Source organism: Oncorhynchus tshawytscha, linkage group LG12, assembly GCF_018296145.1.
Source record: "Oncorhynchus tshawytscha isolate Ot180627B linkage group LG12, Otsh_v2.0, whole genome shotgun sequence".
Taxonomy (NCBI): domain Eukaryota; kingdom Metazoa; phylum Chordata; class Actinopteri; order Salmoniformes; family Salmonidae; genus Oncorhynchus; species Oncorhynchus tshawytscha.
The window spans coordinates 49,259,923-49,285,295 of record NC_056440.1 but is presented as its reverse complement, the minus strand read 5'-3'; the positions used below and the strand labels follow the sequence as shown (position 1 = coordinate 49,285,295).

The 25,373-nt window shown below is 42.0% G+C and overlaps 1 protein-coding gene across 1 annotated transcript in view; it reads left to right on the top strand.

Annotated features, from left to right (window-relative positions):
- The window catches only part of kcnk5a (potassium channel, subfamily K, member 5a), a 74,168-nt gene extending 55,669 nt beyond the window's left edge, over positions 1 to 18,499 (top strand). The window contains exons 2-5 of the mRNA XM_024439632.2: positions 8,509 to 8,620; positions 9,197 to 9,363; positions 9,528 to 9,696; positions 16,313 to 18,499. Of these exons, the coding sequence (XP_024295400.1) occupies positions 8,509 to 8,620; positions 9,197 to 9,363; positions 9,528 to 9,696; positions 16,313 to 17,268 (1,404 nt within the window). The 3' untranslated portion in view covers positions 17,269 to 18,499. The remainder of the gene's footprint in view (positions 1 to 8,508; positions 8,621 to 9,196; positions 9,364 to 9,527; positions 9,697 to 16,312) is intronic.
- Positions 18,500 to 25,373: the final 6,874 nt, after the last annotated feature.

Genomic DNA, 25,373 nt, shown 5'->3' with positions numbered 1-25,373 from the left:
AACACACACAGACACCCAATCTGAGTGTAGCCTCAGGGATAGCCTCTGCAAAATGAAAATGTGCTTTATTGTCAGAACCCGTTGTTGGAAGGAGCCTAAATACTTAGGGACATGACACTGTATGGTGAAGACCTTCTCTGTTCTTTTTGTAGTGTGTAACATTTTTATAGTGTGTAATCATTCTCCATGGCAGTTACTTGTGCTACATATTTGTGATTTGCTGGCTTTGCTTTCTGCAATATACTCAAAACAATAAATTTTCCACTTTCTGGAGCAGAAGATGAGGATGCTGGTTGCAGTAAATTGAATGATAGAGGCTTTACGGCAGAGGTGATATTAACTGGAGAGAGAAGAGTGCAAAGGGAGAGCGAGCAAGGGCCTGTCCAGACTGTTTTCACACTCTTGCTTTGACCACCAGATGACAAAGAGAAAGATAATAGTTATGAGCTGAACAGTATGCCAAGAAGGGAGGACAGTAGCAGATGACCACTATGATTTCCCATTGTAGTCAATTTAATTGCTGTGATTCCGTTCAAATTTTTGGGGACATTTTGTTACCGATTTGGTAATGTAATGATAAGTTTTATCATCTAATAAGTCATAAACATAATGTATATCAGTTAAAATACTGTCTAAATGATAAGTCTAACTTGTTACTTCTGCAAACTTTCATCATCCACCCCCATGAGGGAGAGAAATTAGAAAATATGTTAAAGATATGTGGGGGGGGGTTTAAACGAAATAACAAGGCAATAGGTTTATAATCTTACAGAAGGAAAATCATTTCTCCAAACAAAATATGTGTTGATATTAGTTGGCAGTGTTCTTTACTTCAACTACCTGCAAATAAGCTACTTGACTTGATTGTGTTTTGATGTATTTATAGTACATTAAGTCTTTTTGTAAGACCCCTTTTCCAACTGCTACTCAGTGCCTTTAACTGGGTTGTCTGCCCAGATAACAGCCAAACACTTGTTTTCATTGGGGGAAAGCTCTCTAGCACTCTGATTTGGCACAAGGGTGTGAAAACGAAGCACCAATGGATTTTCCGATTCTACAAGCAAGTGGTCCCTATAACACACTGTGGCGACAGCAAGCGATAGGATGGCCACCTACTGCTTTCGGCCGAGCATCGGTCCTCTGTGTCTCTTCTTTAACAAGTCCATCAATTCCCTTGTCATGGGGCCTGATGAAGACAAAGAATGACTGTTGATTCAGCAGGCAAAGGAATTCGCTCCTCTACTGCTTGACTAATTACAGAGCTGAACTGTCACAGGCCCGTTATTAGAGAGAGCCCTCATCTGCTGCGCTGCCAGCACTTTTGAGCTCAAGCACATTTTGCCCTCGAGCACATTTGGATGAATCTAAAGAGCTTTGGTGTGTGGGAATGCATTGCCCCATCCCAGTTTAGAAGTTCTTGCCGAAGGGGTTACACTCATGCCTGGGGGAATGGGCTTCTTTGGAATTTCCTTGTGGCTGCTCAAGAACACACATAGCTTGATGGATTCTGTAATTAAAGTTATAAGATGGTGGTGCTGAGGAGGGTACCCCGTCTTGCCCGATCCTACTCAACCTTTTTTATGGCTATTTTTGCATTAATTATTACTTTGTTTGCTCAGAATGTTTGTCCAATTTCCTACGATGACAAATACTTCTGTGTCATGAATCGGAAGCTACACTCTCAGCCTCCCAGAACTGGAATACTACATAAGCTCCTTTGTTCCCCACACAGCAGGCTTACTTGTTGCTGCTGATCTAGATAACTTCATCAACAATTCCTGGTGTATCAAAGTTTAAAACGTCCATGAGCTCCTGTACACCCGACCTGGAGTTTCTGATGCTAAAATACCAACCCTTCTAAATACCGAGTGAATTCACGTGAGTTATCACAGCTGTGTACAATACCATCTCAAGCAAACATCAAGCAAGCACTCAACGAACTGTGCAAGAACATTAGCCAGCAAGAGTCTTCTCACCAGAGCAGTCTTTTATTGTGGTGGGAGATTTTAAACAAGCAAGTTTTTACAACATTTTTCCAAAATATCACCAACATGTACCCTGCTCCATGAGAGGAAACAACATGCTGGACCATGTATACTGAACAAAAATATAAACAATTTCAACAATTTTACTGAGGTACAGTTCATATAGGGAAATCTGTCAATTTCAATAAATAAATTAGGCCCTAATCTAGGAATTTCACATGAATGGGCAGGGACACAGCCATGGGTGGGACTGGGAGGGCATAGGCCCACCCACTGGGGAGCAAGGCCCAGCCAATAGAATGAATTTATCCCCACAAAAGGGCTATATTACAGACAGAAATACTCTTCAGTTTCATCAGCTGTCCGGGTGGCTGGTCTTGCAGGTGAAGAAGCCGGATGTGGAGGTCCTGGGCTGGCGTGGTTACATGTGGTCTGCGGTTGTGAGGTTAGTTGGCCATACCTCCAAATTCGTAAAAAATTATGTTGGAGGTGGCATATAGTAGAGAAATTAATGTTAATTTATCTGGCAACAGCTTTGGTGGACATTCCTGCAGTTAGCATTCCAATTGTATGCTTTCTCAAAACATGAGACATCTGTGGCATTGTGTTGTGTGACACAACTGCACATTTTAGAGCGGCCTTTTATTGTCCCCAGCACAAGGTGCACCTGTGTAATGATCGTTCTGTTTAATCCGCTTCTTGATATGTCACACCTGTTAGGTAGACGGATTATCTTGGCAAAGGAGAAATGCTCAATAATGGGGTTATAAGCAAATTTGTGCATAATATGGAGCATTTCTAGGATCTTTTATTTCAGCTCATGAAACATGGGATCAACACTTTACATGTTGCATTTATATTTTTGGTGTGTGTGTGTGTGTGTGTGTGTGTGTGTGTGTATAGTTTACAAGTCGGAAGTCGGAAGTTTACATACACCTTAGACAAATACATTTAAACTCAGTTTTTCACAATTCCCTACATTTAATCTGAATAAATTCTCCTTGTTTTAGGTCAGTTAGGATCACCACTTTATTTTAAGAATGTGAAATGTCAGAATAATAGTAGAGAGAATGATTTATTTCAGCTTTTATTTCTTTCATCACATTCCCAGTTGGTCAGAAGTTTACATACACTCAATTGGTATTTGGTAGCATTGCCTTCAAATTGTTTAACCTGGGTCAAACATTTCGGGTAGCCTTCCACAAGCTTCCCACAATAAGTTGGTTGAATTTTGGCCCATTCCTCCTGACAGAGCTGGTGTAACTGAGTCAGGTTTGTAGCCTCCTTGCTCGCACACACTTTTTCGGTTCTGCCCAAACATTTTCTATAGGATTGAGGTCAGGGCTTTGTGATGGCCACTCCAATACCTTGACTTTGTTGTCCTTAAGCCATTTTGCCACAACTTTGGAAGTATGCTTGCGGCCATTGTCCACTTGGAAGAGCCATTTGCGACCAAGCTTTAACAAGACTGATGTCTTGAGATGTTTCTTCAATATATCCATATACTTTTCCTTCGTCATGAAGCCATATATTTTGTGAAGTGCACCAGTCCCTCCTGCAGCAAAGCACCCCCACAACATGGTGTTCTTCGTCTTGCAAGCCTCCCTCTTTTTCCTCCAAACATAGCGATGGTCATTATGGCCAAACAGTTCTATTTTTGTTTCATTAGACCAGAGAACATTTCTCCAAAAAGTATGATCTTTGTCCCCATGTGCAGTTGGAAACCGTAGTTTTTTATGGCGGTTTTGGAGCAGTGGCTTCTTCCTTGCTGAGCAGCCTTTCAGGTTGTGTCGATATAGGACTCGTTTTACGATGTATATAGATACTTTTGTACCTGTGTCCTCCAGCATCTTCACAAGGTCCGTTGCTGTTGTTCTGGGATTGATGTGCACTTTTCGCACAACAGTGCGTTCATCTCTATGAGACAGAACATGTCTCCTCACTGAGACTGTTCTCCCACCCATCCAGGACATCTACTCAAAACGGTGCCTGGGCCATGGGTATCCTGTACATATGACTAATAAAACTTTAAACTTGTAATGATTATTTAGGTCCTCCTTGGAATCTCGCTCATCTCCCATTTACAGGTTTTGTTCGGTTCTTTTTTTGTGTTTGCACCAGCTGCAATTCCTGAAAAGGCCTGCATACTTAGTATGTCAGAGGAAGAATGCTTAGTTATGTGTAAGTGAAGGAAAATTCATACACCAAGTCGTCACTGCAGTTTGGTAAAAAACATGACCTAGTTTTGTCATTTCTGGGTATGGTTGTAACCCACCAGGTACAACCCTAAATCTGTAAACAAGGGCACCCTCATAGACGTCATCCTGACCAACTGGCCCTCCAAATACACCTCCGCTGTCTTCAACCAGGATCTCAGCGATCATTGCCTGTATCCGCTACGGAGCCGCAGTCAAACGACCACCCCTCATCACTGTCAAACGCTCCCTAAAACACTTCTGTGAGCAGGCCTTTCTAATCGACCTGGCCCGGGTATCCTGGAAGGACATTGACCTCATCCCGTCAGTTGAGGATGCCTGGTCATTCTTTAAAAGTAACTTCCTCACCATTTTAGATAAGCATGCTACGTTCAAAAAATGCAGAACTAAGAACAGATATAGCCCTTGGTTCACTCCAGACCTGACTGCCCTCGACCAGCACAAAAACATCCTGTGGCGGACTGCAATAGCATCGAATAGTCCCCGCGATATGCAACTGTTCAGGGAAGTCAGGAACCAATACACGCAGTCAGTCGCAGTCGCAATACACGCAGGAAAGCTAAGGCCAGCTTCTTCAGGCAGAAATTTGCATCCTGTAGCTCCAACTCCAAAAAGTTCTGGGACACTGTGAAGTCCATGGAGAACAAGAGCACCTCCTCCCAGCTGCCCACTGCACTGAGGCTAGGTAACACGGTCACCACCGATAAATCCATGATTATCGAAAACTTCAACAAGCATTTCTCAAAGGCTGGCCATGCCTTCCGCCTGGCTACTCCAACCTCGGCCAACAGCTCCGCCCCCCCCCGCAGCTACTCGCCCAAGCCTCTCCAGGTTCTCCTTTACCCAAATCCAGATAGTAGATGTTCTGAAAGAGCTGCAAAACCTGGATCCGTACAAATCAGCTGGGCTTGACAATCTGGACCCTCTATTTCTGAAACTATCCGCCGCCATTGTCGCAACCCCTATTACCAGCCTGTTCAACCTCTCTTTCATATCGTCTGAGATCCCCAAGGATTGGAAAGCTGCCGCAGTCATACCCCTCTTCACAGGGGGAGACACCCTGGACCCAAACTGTTACAGACCTATATCCATCCTGCCCTGCCTATCTAAGGTCTTCGAAAGCCAAGTCAACAAACAGGTCACTGACCATCTCGAATCCCACCGTACCTTCTCCGCTGTGCATTCTGGTTTCCGAGCCGGTCACGGGTGCACCTCAGCCACGCTCAAGGTACTAAACGATATCATAACTGCCATCGATAAAAGACAGTACTGTGCAGCCGTCTTCAACGACCTTGCCAAGGCTTTCGACTCTGTCAATCACCATATTCTTATCGGCAGACTCAGTAGCCTCGGTTTTTCTGATGACTGCCTTGCCTGGTTCACCAACTACTTTGCAGACTGAGTTCAGTGTGTCAAATCGGAGGGCATGCTCTCCGGTCCTCTGACAGTCTCTATGGGGGTGCCACAGGGTTCAATTCTCGGGCCGACTCTTTTCTCTGTATATATCAATGATGTTGCTCTTGCTGCGGGCGATTCCCTGATCCACCTCTACGCAGACGACACCATTCTATATACTTCCGGCCCGTCATTGGACACTGTGCTATCTAACCTCCAAACGAGCTTCAATGCCATACAACACTCCTTCCGTGGCCTCCAACTGCTCTTAAACGCTAGTAAAACCAAATGCATGCTTTTGAACCATTCGCTATCCGCGCCCGCACGCCTGACTAGCATCACCACCCTGGATCGTTCTGACCTTGAATATGTGGACATCTATAAGTACCTAGGTGTCTGGCTAGACTGTAAACTATCCTTCCAGACTCATATCAAACATCTCCAATCAAAAATCAGTCGGCTTTCTATTCCGCAACAAAGCCTCCTTCACTCACGCCGCCAAACTTACCCTAGTAAAACTGACTATCCTACCGATCCTCGACTTTGGCGATGTCATCTACAAAATTGCTTCCAACACTCTACTCAGCAAACTGGATGCAGTTTATCACAGTGCCATCCGTTTTGTCACTAAAGCACCTTATACCACCCACCACTGCGACCTGTATGCTCTAGTCGGCTGGCCCTCGCTACATATTCGTCGCCAGACCCACTGGCTCCAGGTCATCTACAAGTCCATGCTAGGTAAAGCTCCGCCTTATCTCAGTTCACTGGTCACGATGGCAACACCCACCCGTAGCACGCGCTCCAGCAGGTGTATCTCACTGATCATCCCTAAAGCCAACACCTCATTTGGCCGCCTTTCGTTCCAGTTCTCTGCTGCCTGTGACTGGAACGAATTGCAAAAATCGCTGAAGTTGGAGACTTTTATCTCCCTCACCAACTTCAAACATCTGCTATCTGAGCAGCTAACCGATCGCTGCAGCTGTACATAGTCTATCGGTAAATAGCCCACCCAATTTTACCTACCTCATCCCCATACTGTTTTTATTTATTTACTTTTCTGCTCTTTTGCACACCAATATCTCTACCTGTACATGACCATCTGATCATTTATCACTCCAGTGTTAATCTGCAAAATTGTAATTATTCACCTACCTCCTCATGCCTTTTGCACACAATGTATATAGACTCTCTTTTTTTTTCTACTGTGTTATTGACTTGTTAATTGTTTACTCCATGTGTAACTCTGTGTTGTCTGTTCACACTGCTATGCTTTATCTTGGCCAGGTCGCAGTTGCAAATGAGAACTTGTTCTCAACTAGCCTACCTAGTTAAATAAAGGTGAAATAAAAAAAATAGAAAAATAAAAAATGTGGGTGGGCCTGGGAAACTGCTAAACGTGTAAAACTACATTTTGGAAGAGTTCACACAATCCTGAGACTGTTTCCCTCCATTTTCAACATTAGCTCTCTACTTACGCTCCCACCTTAAACCAAAACTAAACTCTGCTATTGCCTTACTGACTTCCCATCTCTAAATACAGAGACATTATGACATTAAGGCCAAAACCTTTGTTCAGTTCAAATTACTTCGTCACTATTGGCCTATTTATTACCTTACCTCCTTACTTAATTTGCACACACTATACACAGATTTTTCTATTGTGTTATTGACTGTATGATTGTTTATCCCATGTGTAACTCTGTATTGTTTTTGTCGCACTGCTTTGATTTATCTTGGCCAGGTCGCAGTTGTAAATGAGAACTTGTTCTCAACTGGCCTACCTGGTTAAATAAAGGTGAAATTTAAAAAAGTTACAATTATAGAGGCTGTGATTTTGACCAGCCGATAATCGTCTGGAAAGACGAATATGTGTTAACCCAGTTTGTCCTTTTTGTCTTTGATTGTGTAATTGCATAATGGTTGTTTATGGACAATAAGTACCCTTCTTCCTGTGTCACTCCACCAGCATATGCAGTGTTTTTTTAAATTGTAAACCCTTCAGGTTAGGAATGGGCCTCTAAGGTCCTTGAGTGCAATTGTTTTTACATAAATTTTTTTAGACTTTATTTAACCATTTAAGCTAGTTGAGAACAAGTTCTCATTTACAACTGCAACCTGGCCAAGATAAAGCAAAGCAGTGCGACAGAAACAACAACACAGAGTTACACATGGAATAAACAAGCGTAACACAATAGGGGAAAAAATAAAGTATATATACAGTGTGTGCAAATGGCATGAGGAGGTAAGGCCATAGTAGCAAAGTAATTACAATTTAGCAGATTGACACGAGTGATAGATGAGCAGATGATGATGAGCAGATGATGGTGTGCAAAAGAGCAGCAAAGTAAATAAAAACAATATGGGGATGAGGTAGGTAGATTGGGTGGGCTATTTACAGATGGACTATGTACAGCTGCAGCGATCGGTTAGCTGCTCAGATAGCTGATGTTTAAAGTCAGTGAGGGCAATGTATGTCTCCAGCTTCAGCGATTTTTGCAATTCGTTCCAGTCACTGGCAACAGAGAACTGGAAGGAAAGACGACCAAAGGAGGTGTTGGCTTTGGGGATGACCAGTGAGATATACCTGCCGGAGCGCGTGCTACTAGAGGGTGTTGTTATCGTGGCCAGTGAGCTGAGAAAAGGTGGAGCTTCACTTAGCATAGAATTATAGATGACCTGGAGCCAGTGGGTCTGGCGACAAGTATGTAGCGAGGGCCAGCCGACTAGAGCATACAGGTCGCAGTGGTGGCGCTTTGATCATTGGATCATCAGTACATCTGGAGATAAAATCAACTGCTCACAGGAAGGATGTGGTATGGGAAATGGGCCTGTTTATAGCAAGATAAATTACATGCATCCCAGTTTTGCCTTCAATTCACTAACTGCCACACTGCTGTTATTGTGCCCAGGTGGTGTCGGATGCTGCCGGACAAGGTGTCACCATCACTGGCAGCAAGACTTTCAACAACTGGAACTGGCCCAATGCTGTCATCTTTGCTGCTACTGTCATCACAACTATAGGTAGGCAAACTGTCCTGAGAGTGTCACATGGAGCCTATGTAATTGTGGTTTATAGTCAGGAGAAAAGGGAATATCGTAACTGATGCAACAAGACAGGAATATATTCCATAATAATTTATTGTGCAAGGATATGTGGATCTTATTTCAAAATCTTTCTGTAATGATCTGCTTAACTTTACTCTAATGGGATAAACTCTCATTTAGGGAGGACTGCTTGCCCTTTTAGTCCATGTCTGTATAATCTAAATGTACGGTACAGATCAAATGGGATCGGGTAAAAGAAAAGCCAGATTAAAGAACAGGTCTTTAGTGTTGGTTTAGTTTGTGAGCAGAGTAATGTATCTTATTTTGGTACTCTTAATGCCAACAGTTTAAAAAAAAAAGATTTTACATGTTTATTCAGCCGTGCCAAGTCTCTATCATTTCTCATCACTGAAAAATATTTTATAAACTGTGGTTATGCGTTCTTTTGGTAGAATTTATCTGAATTGGTCAAAACAAAGAAGTGTTAAGGTTTGAATGCTGTTGATTTGAATACTACTATTAACCGCTTCCTATCCTTTCTTGCACTGACAGGTTATGGCAACATTGCCCCCAAAACGTCAGCAGGACGGGTGTTCTGCATCTTCTATGGGCTCTTCGGAGTGCCACTCTGTCTTACCTGGATCAGTGAGCTGGGGAAGTTCTTTGGAGGCAGGGCCAAGCACCTGGGTCAGTACCTTACCAAGAGAGGGGTTTCACTGGTAAGAAAGATACTTTTTGTCTTATAAATATTTTTTCATCTAACATGGCTAATTTGTCTTTGTCTAAGTTAAAATGATCACAGGGAAATAAGTGAATGTGTTTCTTTGCATTCCACTGCATTTGACTCACTTCATTGGTTTTTGCATTATTTTTTGTTTTTCAGCGAAAGGCCCAGTTCACTTGCACAGCCATCTTTGTCCTTTGGGGTGTACTGGTCCATCTGGTCATCCCCCCATTTGTATTTATGTCTCAAGAGGGTTGGACCTATGTGGAGGGCTTGTACTTTTCCTTTGTCACCTTGACCACGATTGGCTTTGGTGACCTTGTAGCAGGTAAGCTCATCCTCCCCTTGCATTATCAAGCTTTTTGCATGTTTATGGGTATTTGTCCTTACACTTTGCAAGTGATATTTTTTTGCCAACTTGTATTTTGTAAGGTACTTCTTATTTTCAACATACCTTTTTTACCCAATATGGTAAAGTAGTTCTCATGCAACAATGTTCCCACTTCCTCAGAAATGTGCTTAATAAAACTGTGAAGTGATAATCTCACTTTTAAAAGTTTATATTCTGTTAATGCATACAAAAAATAATGTTGTTGACTCGTCCTATACTCGTATTTGTGGCCAAAGCATAAATTGGAGAGAAAACACTTAAACCCCAACCCAAACTTGTATCTCAAACAGACCATTTCAAAAAATTCTTGCTGTTTCCACATAGAGGAGGATTTCATGGAAAGTGAGCCATCTACTCGCATTTGGACTGTCCCCGCCAAAAAAATTTATTTTCTTTCGACCAATCAATTGGTCTACATTTTTAAACGTGTTTTTTTCCATATATAGACACACCCTATATAACCCTATATAACCAATTATACACCTGCACGTCAAACCTCTCATTCCAAAATCAAATCAAATCAAATTTTATTTGTCACATACACATGGTTAGCAGATGTTAATGCGAGTGTAGCGAAATGCTTGTGCTTCTAGTTCCGACAATGCAGTAATAACCAACAAGTAATCTAACTAACAATTCCAAAACTACTAAGGGGATAAAGAATATGTACATAAGGATATATGAATGAGTGATGGTACAGAGCAGCATAGGCAAGATACAGTAGATGGTATCGAGTACAGTATATACATATGAGATGAGTATGTAAACAAAGTGGCATAGTTAAAGTGGCTAGTGATACATGTATTACCTAAGGATGCAGTCGATGATATAGAGTACAGTATATACGTATGCATATGAGATGAATGCCGAGCTGTAGTCGATGAACAGCATTCTCACATAGGTATTCCTCTTGTCCAGATGGGTTAGGGCAGTGTGCAGTGTGGTTGAGATTGCATCGTCTGTGGACCTATTTGGGCGGTAAGCAAATTGGAGTGGGTCTAGGGTGTCAGGTAGGGTGGAGGTGATATGGTCCTTGACTAGTCTCTCAAAACACTTCATGATGACGGAAGTGAGTGCTACGGGGCGGTAGTCGTTTAGCTCAATTACCTTAGCTTTCTTGGGAACAGGAACAATGGTGTCCCTCTTGAAGCATGTGGGAACAGCAGACTGGTATAGGGATTGATTGAATATGTCCGTAAACACATCGGCCAGCTGGTCTGCGCATGCTCTGAGGGCGCGGCTGGGGATGCCGTCTGGGCCTGCAGCCTTGCGAGGGTTAACACGTTTAAATGTCTTACTCACCTCGGCTGCAGTGAAGGAGAGTCCGCATGTTTTCGTTGCAAGGCCGTGTCAGTGGCACTGTAATGTCCTCAAAGCGGGCAAAAAAGTTATTTAGTCTGCCTGGGAGCAAGACATCCTGGTCCGTGACTGGGCTGGATTTCTTCTTGTAGTCCGTGATTGACTGTAGACCCTGCCACATGCCTCTTGTGTCTGAGCCGTTGAATTGAGATTCTACTTTGTCTCTGTACTGGCGCTTAGCTTGTTTGATAGCCTTGCGGAGGGAATAGCTGCACTGTTTGTGTTCGGTCATGTTACCAGTCACCTTGCCCTGATTAAAAGCAGTGGTTCGCGCTTTCAGTTTCACGCGAATGCTGCCATCAATCCACGGTTTCTGGTTAGGGAATGTTTTAATCGTTGCTATGGGAACGACATCTTCAACGCACGTTCTAATGAACTCGCACACCGAATCAGCGTATTCGTCAATATTGTTATCTGACGCAATACGAAACATATCCCAGTCCACGTGATGGAAGCAGTCTTGGAGTGTGGAGTCAGCTTGGTCGGACCAGCGTTGGACAGACCTCAGCGTGGGAGCCTCTTGTTTTAGTTTCTGTCTGTAGGCAGGGATCAACAAAATGGAGTCGTGGTCAGCTTTTCCGAAAGGAGGGCGGGGCAGGGCCTTATATGCGTCGCGGAAGTTAGAGTAACAATGATCCAAGGTTTTTCCACCCCTGGTTGCGCAATCGATATGCTGATAAAATTTAGGGAGTCTTGTTAAGAGAATTCTCTTGGTAGGTAATGCGGTCTACATTTGATTGTGAGGAATTCTAAATCAGGTGAACAGAAGGATTTGAGTTCCTGTATGTTTCTTTCATCACACCATGTCTCGTTAGCCATAAGGCATACGCCGCCGCCCCTCTTCTTACCAGAAAGATGTTTGTTTCTGTCGGCGCGATGCGTGGAGAAACCCGCTGGCTGCACCGCCTCGGATAGCGTCTCTCCAGTGAGCCATGTTTCCGTGAAGAAAAGAACGTTACAGTCTCTGATGTCCCTCTGGAATGCTACCCTTGCTCGGATTTCATCAACCTTGTTGTCAAGAGACTGGACATTGGCGAGAAGAATGCTAGGGAGTGGTGCACGATGTGCCCGTCTCCGGAGTCTGACCAGAAGACCGCCTCGTTTCCCTCTTTTCGGAGTCGTTTTTTGGGTCGCCGCATAGGATCCATTCCGTTGTCCTGGTTGAAAGGCAGAACACAGGATCCGCGTCGCGAAAAACATATTCTTGGTCGTACTGATGGTGAGTTGACGCTGATCTTATATTCAGTAGTTCTTCTCGACTGTATGTAATGAAACCTAAGATGACCTGGGGTACTAATGTAAGAAATAACACGTAAAAAAAAAAAAACACTGCATAGTTTCCTAGGAACGCGAAGCGAGGCGGCCATCTCTGTCGGCGCCGGAAGTACGCCGGCCATTAATCTAGTGTTGCTATATCCTTTGCTGCTATAACAGCCTCCACTCTTCTGAGAAGGCTTTCCACTAGATGTTGGAACATTGCTGCGGGGACTTGCTTCCATTCAGCCACGAGCATTAGTGAGGTCGGGCACTGATGTTGGGTGATTAGGTCACGGTCGTCGTTCCAATTCATCCCAAAGGTGTTCGATGGGGTTGAGGTCAGGGCTTTGTGCAGGCCAGTCAGTTCATCGACACCGATCTCGACACCTATTTCTGTATGGACAGGAACACAGGAACATTGTCTTGCTGAAACAGGAAAGGGCCGGTTCTGATTTTTATATATTTTTTTTATATATTTTTCGTGGAACAGTTTCATTTAATTTTGATCTCAAAAAGTCATGTGGTTAATTTAAATGCTATCTAAATTAAAATGATACAAATATAAAAGTAACTTCTATTGCCATTGCCAACTATATAAAAAATTGCCTTCATAAAGCCAAGAAATAAAAACATTGCAGTCTGCATGTAGAAAATATCATTATTAAAAATACAAATCCTGTAAAATCCCATTGGCTACACATTGCCTGCCTGATTTGCAACATTGTATAAAATATTCTGGGCTCTCAGAGATTCTTGCACCAGTGAGCTCCGGACAGACAAAACTGTAGGCTATTTCTGCAATGGATTAAAAGTAATCAGGTGTTTTATGAAGTTTCCACACGATCAGAGCATTACATTTTTCCCTTTCATGCTGAGTGGTTATCGAAAGGGAGAGAGCTTGAAATATTTTTCTAATACATTGAAAAGCTATTGTCATTCGCAATGGATTCTAAAAACATACTTCATTTACTTCCTGTTTTGAAGTGAAGAGAAAATTACTTCGAAGCTCAAGTTAAGACAATTTATAGGCCTACATTTGCGCGCAGGCCAGGTATGCCTACTTCTATATGCGTAATCAGGTGTGTGTCCTTAACATTGACAGGAGCGCTCCAAACAAGACACAATGAATAAATTGACAACTCTGAAAATTGAATGAAATAAAGCAACATTTGTTTCTCAAGTGTAGCATATGTTGTGAGCTCTGCAAAAGTGTCCCGATAATATGAGAACGGTGATTGACTAATATTAATATATGGAATGCATTAACAGAATTTACGGTAACCAAACAAACATTGTAGTTTATTATGGGAATTAACGGTCAATGTAAGCTGCTACTGCTGATATACAGTATGTAATGGGGAATTGATTGACAAACATGTAAAGGGAAAACGATTCACACAATTTATGAAACAATGAATGTGCATGAAGTGGTGGGAGAGTGCGCATTCCTGAGAGAGATGTGCCTTATAGATCTTAGCTCATTTCACTTCTTATTGGACCTCCTCAATGGATTAGTCCACTGAGACGGATGCAAATCAGACTGGTGTTACGTGCCATAAAAAATATCTATTTGCGACTGCTCGGCTAAAACAAATTAACCAAACAAGAGTTGCAGAGTTGCAAAGAAAACGCCATATCTCAGACTGGCCAATAAAAGATTAAGATGGGCAAAAGAACACAGACACTGGACAGAGGAACTCTGCCTAGAAGGCCGGCATCCCGGAGTCACCTCTTCACTGTAGACGTTGAGACTGGTGTTTTGCAGGTACTATTTAATGAAGCTGCCAGTTGAGGACTTGTGAGGTGTCTGTTTCTCAAACTAGAAACTCTGATGTACTTGTCCTCTTGCTCAGTTGTGCACCAGGGCCTCCCACTCCTCTTTCTATTCTGGTTAGAACCTGTTTGCTCTATTCTGTGAAGGGAGTAGTACAAAGCGTTGCACGAGATTGTCAGTTTCTTGGCAATTTCTCGCATGGAATAGCCTTCATTTCTCAGAACAAGAATAGACTGACGAGTTTCAGAAGAAAGGTCTTTGTTTCTGGCCATTTTGAGCATGTAATCGAACCCACAAATGCTGATGCTCCAGATACTCCACTAGTCTAAATAAGGCCAGTTGTATTGCTTCTTTAATCAGCACAACAGTTTTCAGCTATGAAAACATAATTAAAAAAGGATTTTCTGATGATCAATTAGCCTTTTAAAATTATAAACTTGGATTAGCTAACACAACGTCCCATTGGAACACAGGAGTGCGGGTTGCTGATAATGGGCCTCTGTACGCCTATGTACAGTTGAAGTCAAAAGTTTACATACACCTTAGCCAAATACATTTAAACTCAGGTTTTCACAATTCCTGACATTTAATCCTAGTAAAATTTCCCTGTCTTAGGTCAGTTAGGATCACCACTTCATTTTAAGAATGTGAAATGTTAGAATAATAGCAGAGAGAATTATTTATTTCAGCTTTTATTTCTTTCATCACATTCCCAGTGGGTCAGAAGTTTATATACACTCAATTAGTATTTGGTAGCATTGCCTTTATATTGTTTATCTTGGGTCAAACGTTTCGGGTAGTCTTCCACAAGCTTCCCACAATATGTTGGGTGAATTTTGGCCCATTCCTCCTGACAGAGCTGGTGTAACTGGTTTGTAGGCCTGCTTGCTCACACACGCTTTTTCAGTTCTGCCCACAAATTTTCTATAGGATTGAGGTCAGGGCTTTGTGATGGCCACTCCAATACCTTGACTTTGTTGTCCTTAAGCAATTTTGCCACAACTTTGGAAGTATGCTTGGGGTCATTGTCCATTTAGAAGACCTATTTGCAACCAGGCTTTAACTTCCTGACTGATGTCTTGAGATAACATGACGATGGTCATTATGGCCATCAGATCAGAGGACATTTCTCCAAAAAGTACCATGGTTTGTCCCCATGTGCAGTTGCAAACCATAGTTTGGCTTTTTCATGCCGGTTTTGGAGCAGTGGCTTCTTCCTTGCTGAGCAGCCTTTCAGGTTATGTCGACATAGGACTCGTTTTACTGTGGATATACGTACTTTTGTACCTGTTTCCTCCAGCATCTTCACATGGTCCTTTGCTGTTGTTCTGCGATTGATTTGCACTTTTTTGCGCCAAAGTACGTTCAGAACGTGTCTCCTTCCTGAGCGGTATGACGTCTGCGTGGTCCCATGGTGTTAATACTTGTGTAATATTGTTTGTACAGATGAACTTGGTACCTTCAGGCATTTGGAAATTGCTCCCAAGGATGAACCAGACTTGTGGAGGTCTACAATTCTTTCTATGGTCTTGGCTGATTTATTTTGATTTTCCCATGATGTCAAGCAAAGAGGCACTGAGTTTGAAGATAGGCCTTGAAATACATCCACAGGTACACCTCCAATTAACTCAAGTTATGTAAATTAGCCTATCAGAAGCTTCTTAAGCCATGACATCATTTTCTGGAATTTTCCAAGCTGTTTAAAGGCACAGTCAACTTAGTGTATGTAAACTTCTGACCCACTGGAATTGTGATACAGTGAATTATAAGTGAAATGATCTGTCTGGAAACAATTGTTGGAAAAATGACTTGTGTCATGCACAAAGTAGATGTCTTAACTGACTTGCCAAAACAATAGTTTGTTAACAAGAAATGTGTGGAGTGGTTAAAAAACGAGTTTTAATAACTCCCAAAGTGTTTGTAAACTTCCGACTTCAACTGTAGATATTCCATTAAAATTCTGCCTTTTCCAGATACAATAGTCATTTACAACATTAACAATGTCTACACTGTATTTCTGATCTATTTTATTTTATTTTAATAGACAAAAAAATAGCACCTTTCTAAGTGACCCCAAACTTTTGAAAGTGTACCTCTTTCGAAAAATTGGACATTGCCATTTGTACATACTCAAACTTTCCCTTCCTGCTTTTCTTTTTTCAGGCGTGGATCCAAATGCAGACTACCCCACTCTGTACCGTTATTTTGTGGAGGTGTGGATTTACCTGGGTTTGGCCTGGCTCTCCCTGTTTTTCAACTGGAAGGTGCGCATGGTCGTGGAGGCCCACAAGGCTCTGAAGAAACGACGCAAGCGGCGCAAGCTCTCCCTTAACGAGCTGAGGAACTACAAGGAGAGTCATAAGCCCCTCTACCTGCCGCCCACCGCCAACGACGTCAACATCTTCAGCTTCCTGTCCAAGAAGCAAGAAGGCTACAACGACCTCATCAAACAGATTGGTGTCAAGAAAGATGGTAGCGGGGACCACTGTGATGGTAATGATGCCAGTAACAAGGGCAAGGAGGCGAACCGCTCCCAGAGCTGCATTGACACGGTTACCTGCACCGGGAACACTATTCTCAGCCTGGACCGCTCACCGCGGCAGAAGCGGCGCTACAGCTTCAGTGACCGCGTCACAGTGGCCTTCTCAAAGTCCAAGAACTACCTCCTGGGCTCGGAGAACGGGATGCTGCTCACAGAGGACCATGGTGAGGTTGATTTGGACGGGGACCAGGAGAGGATGTACGAGAACCAACTGGACAAAGAGGTGGGCCAGGAGAGCGGAGGTGGCAGCCTGGGCGGTGGTGGAGGTTGCGGTATGGGTGGTCGACGGCTGTGGGACTCCAAAGAGTACCAGTCCCTGATCTTCCAGAATGCGAACATCACTTTTATTGACGAGGAGAACGTCCTCAACAACAACCTGGAGGATGAGGACGATGATGCTAAAGCCAAGCTGTCAATCACCACGTGCGACGAAAATGTAGAGTCGGAGACTGACTCCAAAGAGGAGCAGGGCTCTGAATCAGAAGAGTCCGTGTTCACCAGCGATGGATCAGAACATGACCACTCTTATGAGAAGCTTGTGGAGGAATATTCAAAGGAGGACAACACAGAGTCCTGAGGAACTGAACTGGTCTTGACTGAACTAAACTTGGAATAATCCCTCATTTGTCATCGCTATGACAAAAACATTTTTTTACAATTTAAGGCATAGCCACATTCTCGTTGAACTTGGATCTAATGAAGGAGAAATCTTTTAATATTCTGTTAATATCAAAGACTGTGAAATGAACATTACAGGTTTTATGTCTATCACTCTGGTGCAGTTTTTCAGATGTAAGTGGTATATTGCCCGTGTCTTATGTTCAAAACCTTTCATTGGAGTTGAACACATCTTTCATCTCCGAGTCTTTCATGCAATTTTTTCTCAAATACCATGAGAACATTTTGCTTAGTCACCAATACATCAGATAATAACAGGCTCACCATTTAGTCATTTTAACTAACGTTTAATCCGATAGCAGAAAATACATTATACAATTTTCAAAACGGATCTTTTTGAAGTGCTGAATCGAAGGAATAATAGATCGTATTGAAGAATACTGGCTGATGAAGGATGACAATGGACAATGTAGTAACTAGGCACTATACACTTTTGTTTCAGTAGTCTTCAGTTTTGAGCATGTTAATTTGGTTATAGTTAAATTAAGAAATTACAAGATAATCATATAAAGAGTAATGAAAAGCAGATACTTGGAGTGGACAAGTGACTGTGAATTTGTTTGTAAATGCACTTAGTTTTGAAACAGCCATTTTGATTACATGTTTCGATTTTTGTGCTAAGAATTGTGAAAGATGCTTTTGAAAATTACACCAGAGTGATTGAAAAAGACTAACATTCTTCCCTCAAACGATCAAATAATGTGTCTATGTTAAACAATGAGTTTTTGAACTTATTAACTCCTTCTGGTTATAGACTAAATGGAGTGACACCTATGGACTTATAGATAAAGTTGTCCTACATTAATTCACTACTGTTTTCAGAAGATATGGTCGTCTAACATTTGTTTGAAACAAGATTGAGTTTTTCAATCAATTTGAGATGTTAATATGAAATAGCAAGGGTGAATACATTTTTCAGAGGATTGCTCCTTACTTCTTTGATTTATATTCACCATATTGGTGTTTTTTTGTGATATTTATACAATGAAGGAAAATGCAGCCCTTTTGTTAAAGGGGCAATCCACAGTTGCTACATACATTTTTGGACGTATACATTATTGAGATACACTGAGTGTACAGAACATTAGGAACACCTTCCTAATTTTGAGTTGCACCCCTTTTCGCTCTCAGAACAGCCTCAATTCGTCAGGGCACTACAAGGTGTCGAAAGCGTTCCACAGGGATGCTGGCCCATGTTGACTCCAAAGCTTGCCACAGTTGTCAAGTTGGCTGGATATCCTTTGGATGGTGGACCATTCTTGATACACATGGGAAACTGTTGAAGCCCAGCAGCGTTGCAGTTCTTGACACACTCAAACCGGTGCGCTTGGCAACTACTACCATACACAGTTCAAAGGCACTTAAATACACTGCTCAAAAAAATAAAGGGAACACTAAAATAACACATCCTAGATCTGAATGAATGAAATATTTTTATTAAATACTTTTTTCTTTACATAGTTGAATGTACTGATAACAAAATCACACAAAAATGATCAATGGAAATCAAATTTATCAACCCATGGAGGTCTGGATTTGGAGTCACCACACTCAAAATTAAAGTGAAAAACCACACTACAGGCTGATCCAACTTTGATGTATTGTCCTTAAAACATCCCTACAACGCCTGGGCATGCTCCTGATGAGGTGGCGGATGGTCTCCTGAGGGATCTCCTCCCAGACCTGGACTAAAGCATCCGCCAACTCCTGGACAGTCTGTGGTGCAACGTGGCGTTGGTGGATGGAGCAAGACATGATGTCCCAGATGTGATCAATTGGATTCAGGTCTGGGGGAACGGGCGGGCCAATCCATAGCATCAATGCCTTCCTCTGGCAGGAACTGCTGACACACTCCAGCCACATGAGGTCTAGCATTGTCTTGCATTAGGAGGAACCCAGGGCCAACCGCACCAGCATATGGTCTCACAAGGGGTCTGAGGATCTCATCTCGGTACCTAATGGCAGTCAGGCTACCTCTGGCGAGCACATGGAGGTCTGTGCGGCCCCCCAAAGAAATGCCACCCCACACCATGACTGACCCACCGCCAAACGGTGGAGGATGTTGCAGGCAGCAGAACGTTCTCCACGGCGTCTCCAGACTGTCACGTCTGTCACATGTGCTCAGTGTGAACCTGCTTTCATCTGTGAAGAGCACAGGGCGCCAGTGGCAAATTTGCCAATCTTGGTGTTCTCTGGCAAATGCCAAACGTCCTGCACGGTGTTGGGCTGTAAGCACAACCCCCACCTGTGGACGTCGGGCCCTCATACCACCCTCATGGAGTCTGTTTCTGACGGTTTGAGCAGACACATGCACATTTGTGGCCTGCTGGAGGTAATTTTTCAGGGTTCTGGCAGTGCTCCTCCTTGCACAAAGGCGGAGGTAGTGGTCCTGCTGCTGGGTTGTTGCCCTCCTACGGCCTCCTCCACGTCTCCTGATGTACTGGCCTGTCTCCTGGTAGCGCCTCCATGCTCTGGACACTACGCTGACGGACACAGCAAACCTTCTTGCCACAGCTCGCATTGATGTGCTATCCTGGCTGCACTACCTGAGCCACTTGTGTGGGTTGTAGACTCCATCTCATTTCACCACTAGAGTGAAAGCACCGCCAGCATTCAAAAGTGACCAAAACATCAGCCAGGAAGCATAGGAACGGAGAAGTGGTCGGAGAAGTGGTCTGTGGTCACCACCTGCAGAACCACTCCTTTATTGGGGGTGTCTTGCTAATTGCCTATAATTTCCACCTGTTGTCTATTCCATTTGCACAACAGCATGTGAAATGTATTGTCAATCCGTGTTGCTTCCAAAGTGGACAGTTTGATTTCACAGAAGTGTGATTGACTTGGAGTTACATTGTGTTGTTTAAGTGTTCCCTTTATTTTTTTGAGCAGTGTATTTTGTCTTTCCCATTCATCCTCTGAATGGCACACACAATCCGTGTCTCAATTGTCTCGAGGCTTAAAAACCATTCTTGAACGTGTCTCCTCCCCTTCATCTATGCTGATTGAAGTGGATTTAACAGGTGACTTCAAGAAGGGATCATGGCTTTCCCCTGGTTTCACCTTGTCAGTCTGTCATTGAAAGAGCATGTTTTGTACACAGTGCATACTCATTGATTCTTGAAGAATATAACTATAACAGCTGTTGTACCCCATCACTAACTTGTTTTACCCTAGTGTTTGTAAACTATAAATGTAAACAAACACTTTAGCCTCAAAAACATGGTTCAAACGATGTTATATCATGGATGGTTCGTCCTTGTATCCATAGCTCTGCCTATGAATTTAAGAGTGGTTATGTTTCTACATCCCCTCCCTCAGCTTTTTTCCAAAATAGTGGGGGGTTGACTGCTTTGCAACTATTTCAATTGCGGATTGGCCCACTTTAATTGCATACTGGCGTAAATGTCTCTCATTGCACAATTTCATCAACTGATGAGTGCAGTGTAAAATCCATTTCAATGCAGATTAATGTTGACCACCTTAGCCAAGCCCTTGTCCTTGAAGAGGTTGAGTGGGTTTGCGTGCAATTTTCCCTTTCCCTTTGTTTTCTTATCATTTCTTTGTTTCACTAAGTGAAACCCATGTTTACTTTTAATGTCTGAGATTGATATTTGTTTGACTGCATTTTTTAGAGGTCAAATTCTGAACATGAATACCATTTTGAGAATTTCCTGAACCAATTAGATCCAACCTGGAAAGTGAAACCTTGAAGTGTTTTTTTTTGGACCAATGCAGAGTAGACTTGCCTGCAAAATAGGGATTAGTGTTCCATTAGACATTTCAGCCAAAAGGTGGGATATTCATAAGTGCCCCATTCATTGTATTCATGTGACGCGTTCTTACACGCTAGTTCTGTGACACGGCACAGAACCACCTTGAGTTTAGAGTCTGGTTTCCTAGTGTAGAGTTGTTGTTTTTTTACTCTCTCACTTTTTCTCTGTTATTCTTTTGTAAAAAATGTTATGGTCCCTTGCCTCTTTTGAATGTTGATTCGGCTCATTTGAAACGGTCTTCGTATAAGGAATTTCTCCAGTCACAATATTCATTTTCTCACGTAATCTCTCCTCCTTTTTATTTACTGTCTCCCTTCTGAGAGACCTTTCGTATTTGCCATGTAAACATTGGAAAAGTGCCCATCAGTAGCCACCCGCTCTGCATTGTCCAGGACATGGCCTTGCTGCCTGTATTTACTCTTGGGGGCTCGTGCTGGTGTGAATGCCTGAAATGTAACTCATGTGGGCGGTCAAGGTTAACACGTGACAGCGTAATGCTCCCTTAGCATAAGGTTAGTCATGAGACAAGGAGGCAGCAATGTCAGTGTTCACTGTTTGTTTTCCTCTGTGTTCATCCACAGCGATTGCTCCCCCCTCCCCCTGCACAAAAACCTTACTCTGCAAATTATATAAGTGTTGTGCAATATTATGGATGCCCATACCATTTGCTCACAACTAGTGTTTTTTCCCCTTCCCAGAAGATTCAGTTGAGTCTGACATGTCTTGTTAGTGGACAGATACCTTTCATCTTGTTATTTGCCTGCTATCCATATTGAATCCACACTCCTCTACATTCTGACTCTTGAATGTTGTTTCCAATGTGCTGAATACAGCATGGATCCGATATGGATACCAGGTGACCATGTTAGTGCATATCTGTACTTTCATCATCAGGAAAAAAAACTAGTTGCTAATATGGCCCCAATTGTATTACAATGGTGTTCATGAGCATAAGCGCTTAATGCTCCACGGCTGTGTTAGCGTAATCTTTAGTGTTGCTTACATTATCTTAGTGTTTATTTTTAGAGTGTGTACATTTTGTGTGCACCGACACCAGATGTAAATGTCCTAAATCATCACACTTTCACCATCTACAGTAAAATGGTACATTATGTTCACATCTTTCTACAGAACAGGTATGTGAACTACTGGAAAATGGTTAGTGTGTTCCAGAAAATTGTCCAACTGTCTGTTAGAATTTAACTCTGTACTCGATCTGAGGCTACACCAGTCACAAATGGTTTCACCAGACGACTTGAGTGCAGCATTGTTTTAATGCAGCTATGGTACTTTTCTAGATTCTGATTCAATTAAACCGTTTTAAATGTTTCAACATTATCAACAAAGAACAAGTTATGTTGGTTGGACTATGTTTTAAGTTTTACTCCTGTCACTGCTACTTTGTGTAAAATGTACCCCATCTTTTGTTTTTATTATTAAATTATTGCAATTTTTATGATTGTTTTGTACATGAAATCACAGCAAAACTGTATACATTTCATTTTGAATAAACATATTTATAAAGTGTTTCTTTAAAAAATGTTCTTCACATCTAAATCAAACCCTGATTTTGACAGTAAAACATCAAAATAGCACCATCTACTGCCAAAATGTGTCAAATACTGTGCCGGCAAAGCACGCTAACCTCAAAAAAACAAAACACAGGATCATAATTTCCCCTCTTTCAATCAAGGAGTTAAATGAACCGGAGCTAGTGTTTACCTACTCAAGGATGACTTTTAATATTACTTGGTAGTGTTACTCCACACACAGGGCATGGCAAAGGTACCTGATATGGAAAGTCATGGCTCATTATGGCTACTTTCCTACAAATATATGGTCTTTAAGGCTCTTTCACACTGAGCAACGCAACATACACTGAATTGCCTCTGTCAATTTATTTCAATGGTGAAGGTGTGCGGGGTTGGCGCATCAGTTGCATGAGGTTGCATTAAACAATGCACTACCAACACTCAAAACACAGTGCATACTCATCCGTTAACTCTGCATGGAAAGCATCTCTAGTGTGTGAGGCATTACTCAGTCGATGAAGCTGATGATATGATAACATATTTAAAAATGGACATACAGTGGAAGACATGAATTACTACTTATTCTGCTTAAAGTTAGACTTTGTGTAAACACAAAAATAACGTCTTTAAACTGTATAACTTATCAATGCACCATCATACCAGGTCATTTAATGCTTAAAACAATTGATGAATAATATATTTGGCTACATCCGATAATTGGCTTCTGTCCAAAAACAAATCCTGTGAAATGACGTCAACACATCAAATGTTATTTGTCACATGCTTCATAAACAAGTGTAAATTAATAGTGAAATGCATAGTTACGGCCCTTCCCAACAATGCAGAGAGGAAGAAAATAGAGATATAATAGAAAAGGTATAACACATAATGAAAATAATATTAAATACACAATGAGTATATATACACGGGGTACCAGTACCGAGTCGAAGTGCAGGGGTAAATCAGGTAGATATATACATATAACTAGGAATAGAGTGACTAGGCAACAGGATAGATAAACAGTAGCATCAGAGTATGTGACGAGTCCCCCAACAAATGTGACCGGCTCGATTCGATCTTATGTAGCAACATTTGAAATTGTGTTTTTTTGCATTGGATAAAAGTAGAGACTCGGAGAAAGAAAATGGTATATCATACACTACAGTTGAGGAACAATGGGAAAGTAACTATGCTTTCAAAGTTGAAAACGTGTAACCTTTTGAGAATGTGCCCATTGAAAGTTTTGGTACCAACTGGAGAGCTCTTCTTTGTCTGCATCCATTCGACATCGTTCACACCCTCTTAAGCTTTAGCCCCACCCATTTCTTTAAAGATTCACATGTGAGGCTATGTACTAAACAACAAAACATTTGAAGACTAAAGGCTGGCTTAGACTACAGGTGTGTTCGTGAATTTAATCTTGAGAGCCAGACTGTGCTCTGGGCGTTCTTAAAATTAGAGCATTGTCAAATTGATCATCTTTGTAAATTCGGAGTGTTCCACTCTCGGAGCGTTCAAAGCATACACTGGTTGCTCTGGCCGAGAAGTATGGTTGATCCAAGCGTTCTGACCTAACAACAGCTGTCAAGCAACCAAGCTAACTGGCTAACATTGGCTAGCTTACTAGCTAATTCCATAACACATATGGTATCATGTAGTAACCAAAAAAGAAATTAAACAAATCAAAACATTTTATATTTCAGATTGATGACAATATTGTACACTCTTGGCATTCTCTCAATGAGCTTTTCCGTATTGACTGACCTTCATGTCTTAAAGTAATGATGGTCTGTCATTTCTCTTTTCTTATTTGAGCTGTTCTTGCCATAATAAGGACTTGGTCTTTTACCAAGTAGGGCTATCTTCTGTATACCTCCCTACCTTGTTACAACACAACTGATTGGCTCAAACGCATTAAGATGGAAAGAAATTCCACATTTAACACTTAACAAAGCACACCTATTAATTGAAATGCATTTCAGGTGACTTCCTGGAAGCTCATTGAGAGAATGCCAAGAGTGTACAATATTGTCATCAATCTGAAATATAAAATGTTTTGATTTGTTTAATTTCTTTTTTGGTTACTACATGATCCCATATGTGTTATTTCATAGTTTTGATGTCTTCACTATTATTCTACAATGTAAAAAATAGTAACAATAAAGAAAAACCCTTGAATGAGTATATGTTCTAAAACCTTTGACCGGTAGTGTAGTTAGTTGAATAGTAGAGTCTTTTGTTTAGACATGTAGCTAGCTAGCGAAACAATGAATCATATTCCCAACTCATAACGTTACTACCTTGCATGAATCTGCAGGTAGCTAACCAACTAGGTTCAATGTTAGTTAACTAACATTAGGCTACAACTAGCAATGCAAATGGCTCTGAGATATGAATAATATTACTACACAGATCATCCAGGTAACGTTCGCTAGCTAGCGGGGCCAGCTAATGTTAGCTAGCTAGCTAACGGTATACTTTAACTTGAAATGAAAACGACTTTCTGACAATATTAGACTTGTGTAATATCTGAAAATGTAGCTAGTTAGACTCTCTTACCCGTATGCATGGATGGACGCTTCTCCCTCTCTGGCATGGATGCCATGGTTGCTCTTAGTTTGAAGATGTAATCTAGACAGTGGTAATAAAGGTGCCGGAGGGCTGCTGTTTTACGGGCTTCTAAACAACTGTTTTATTCG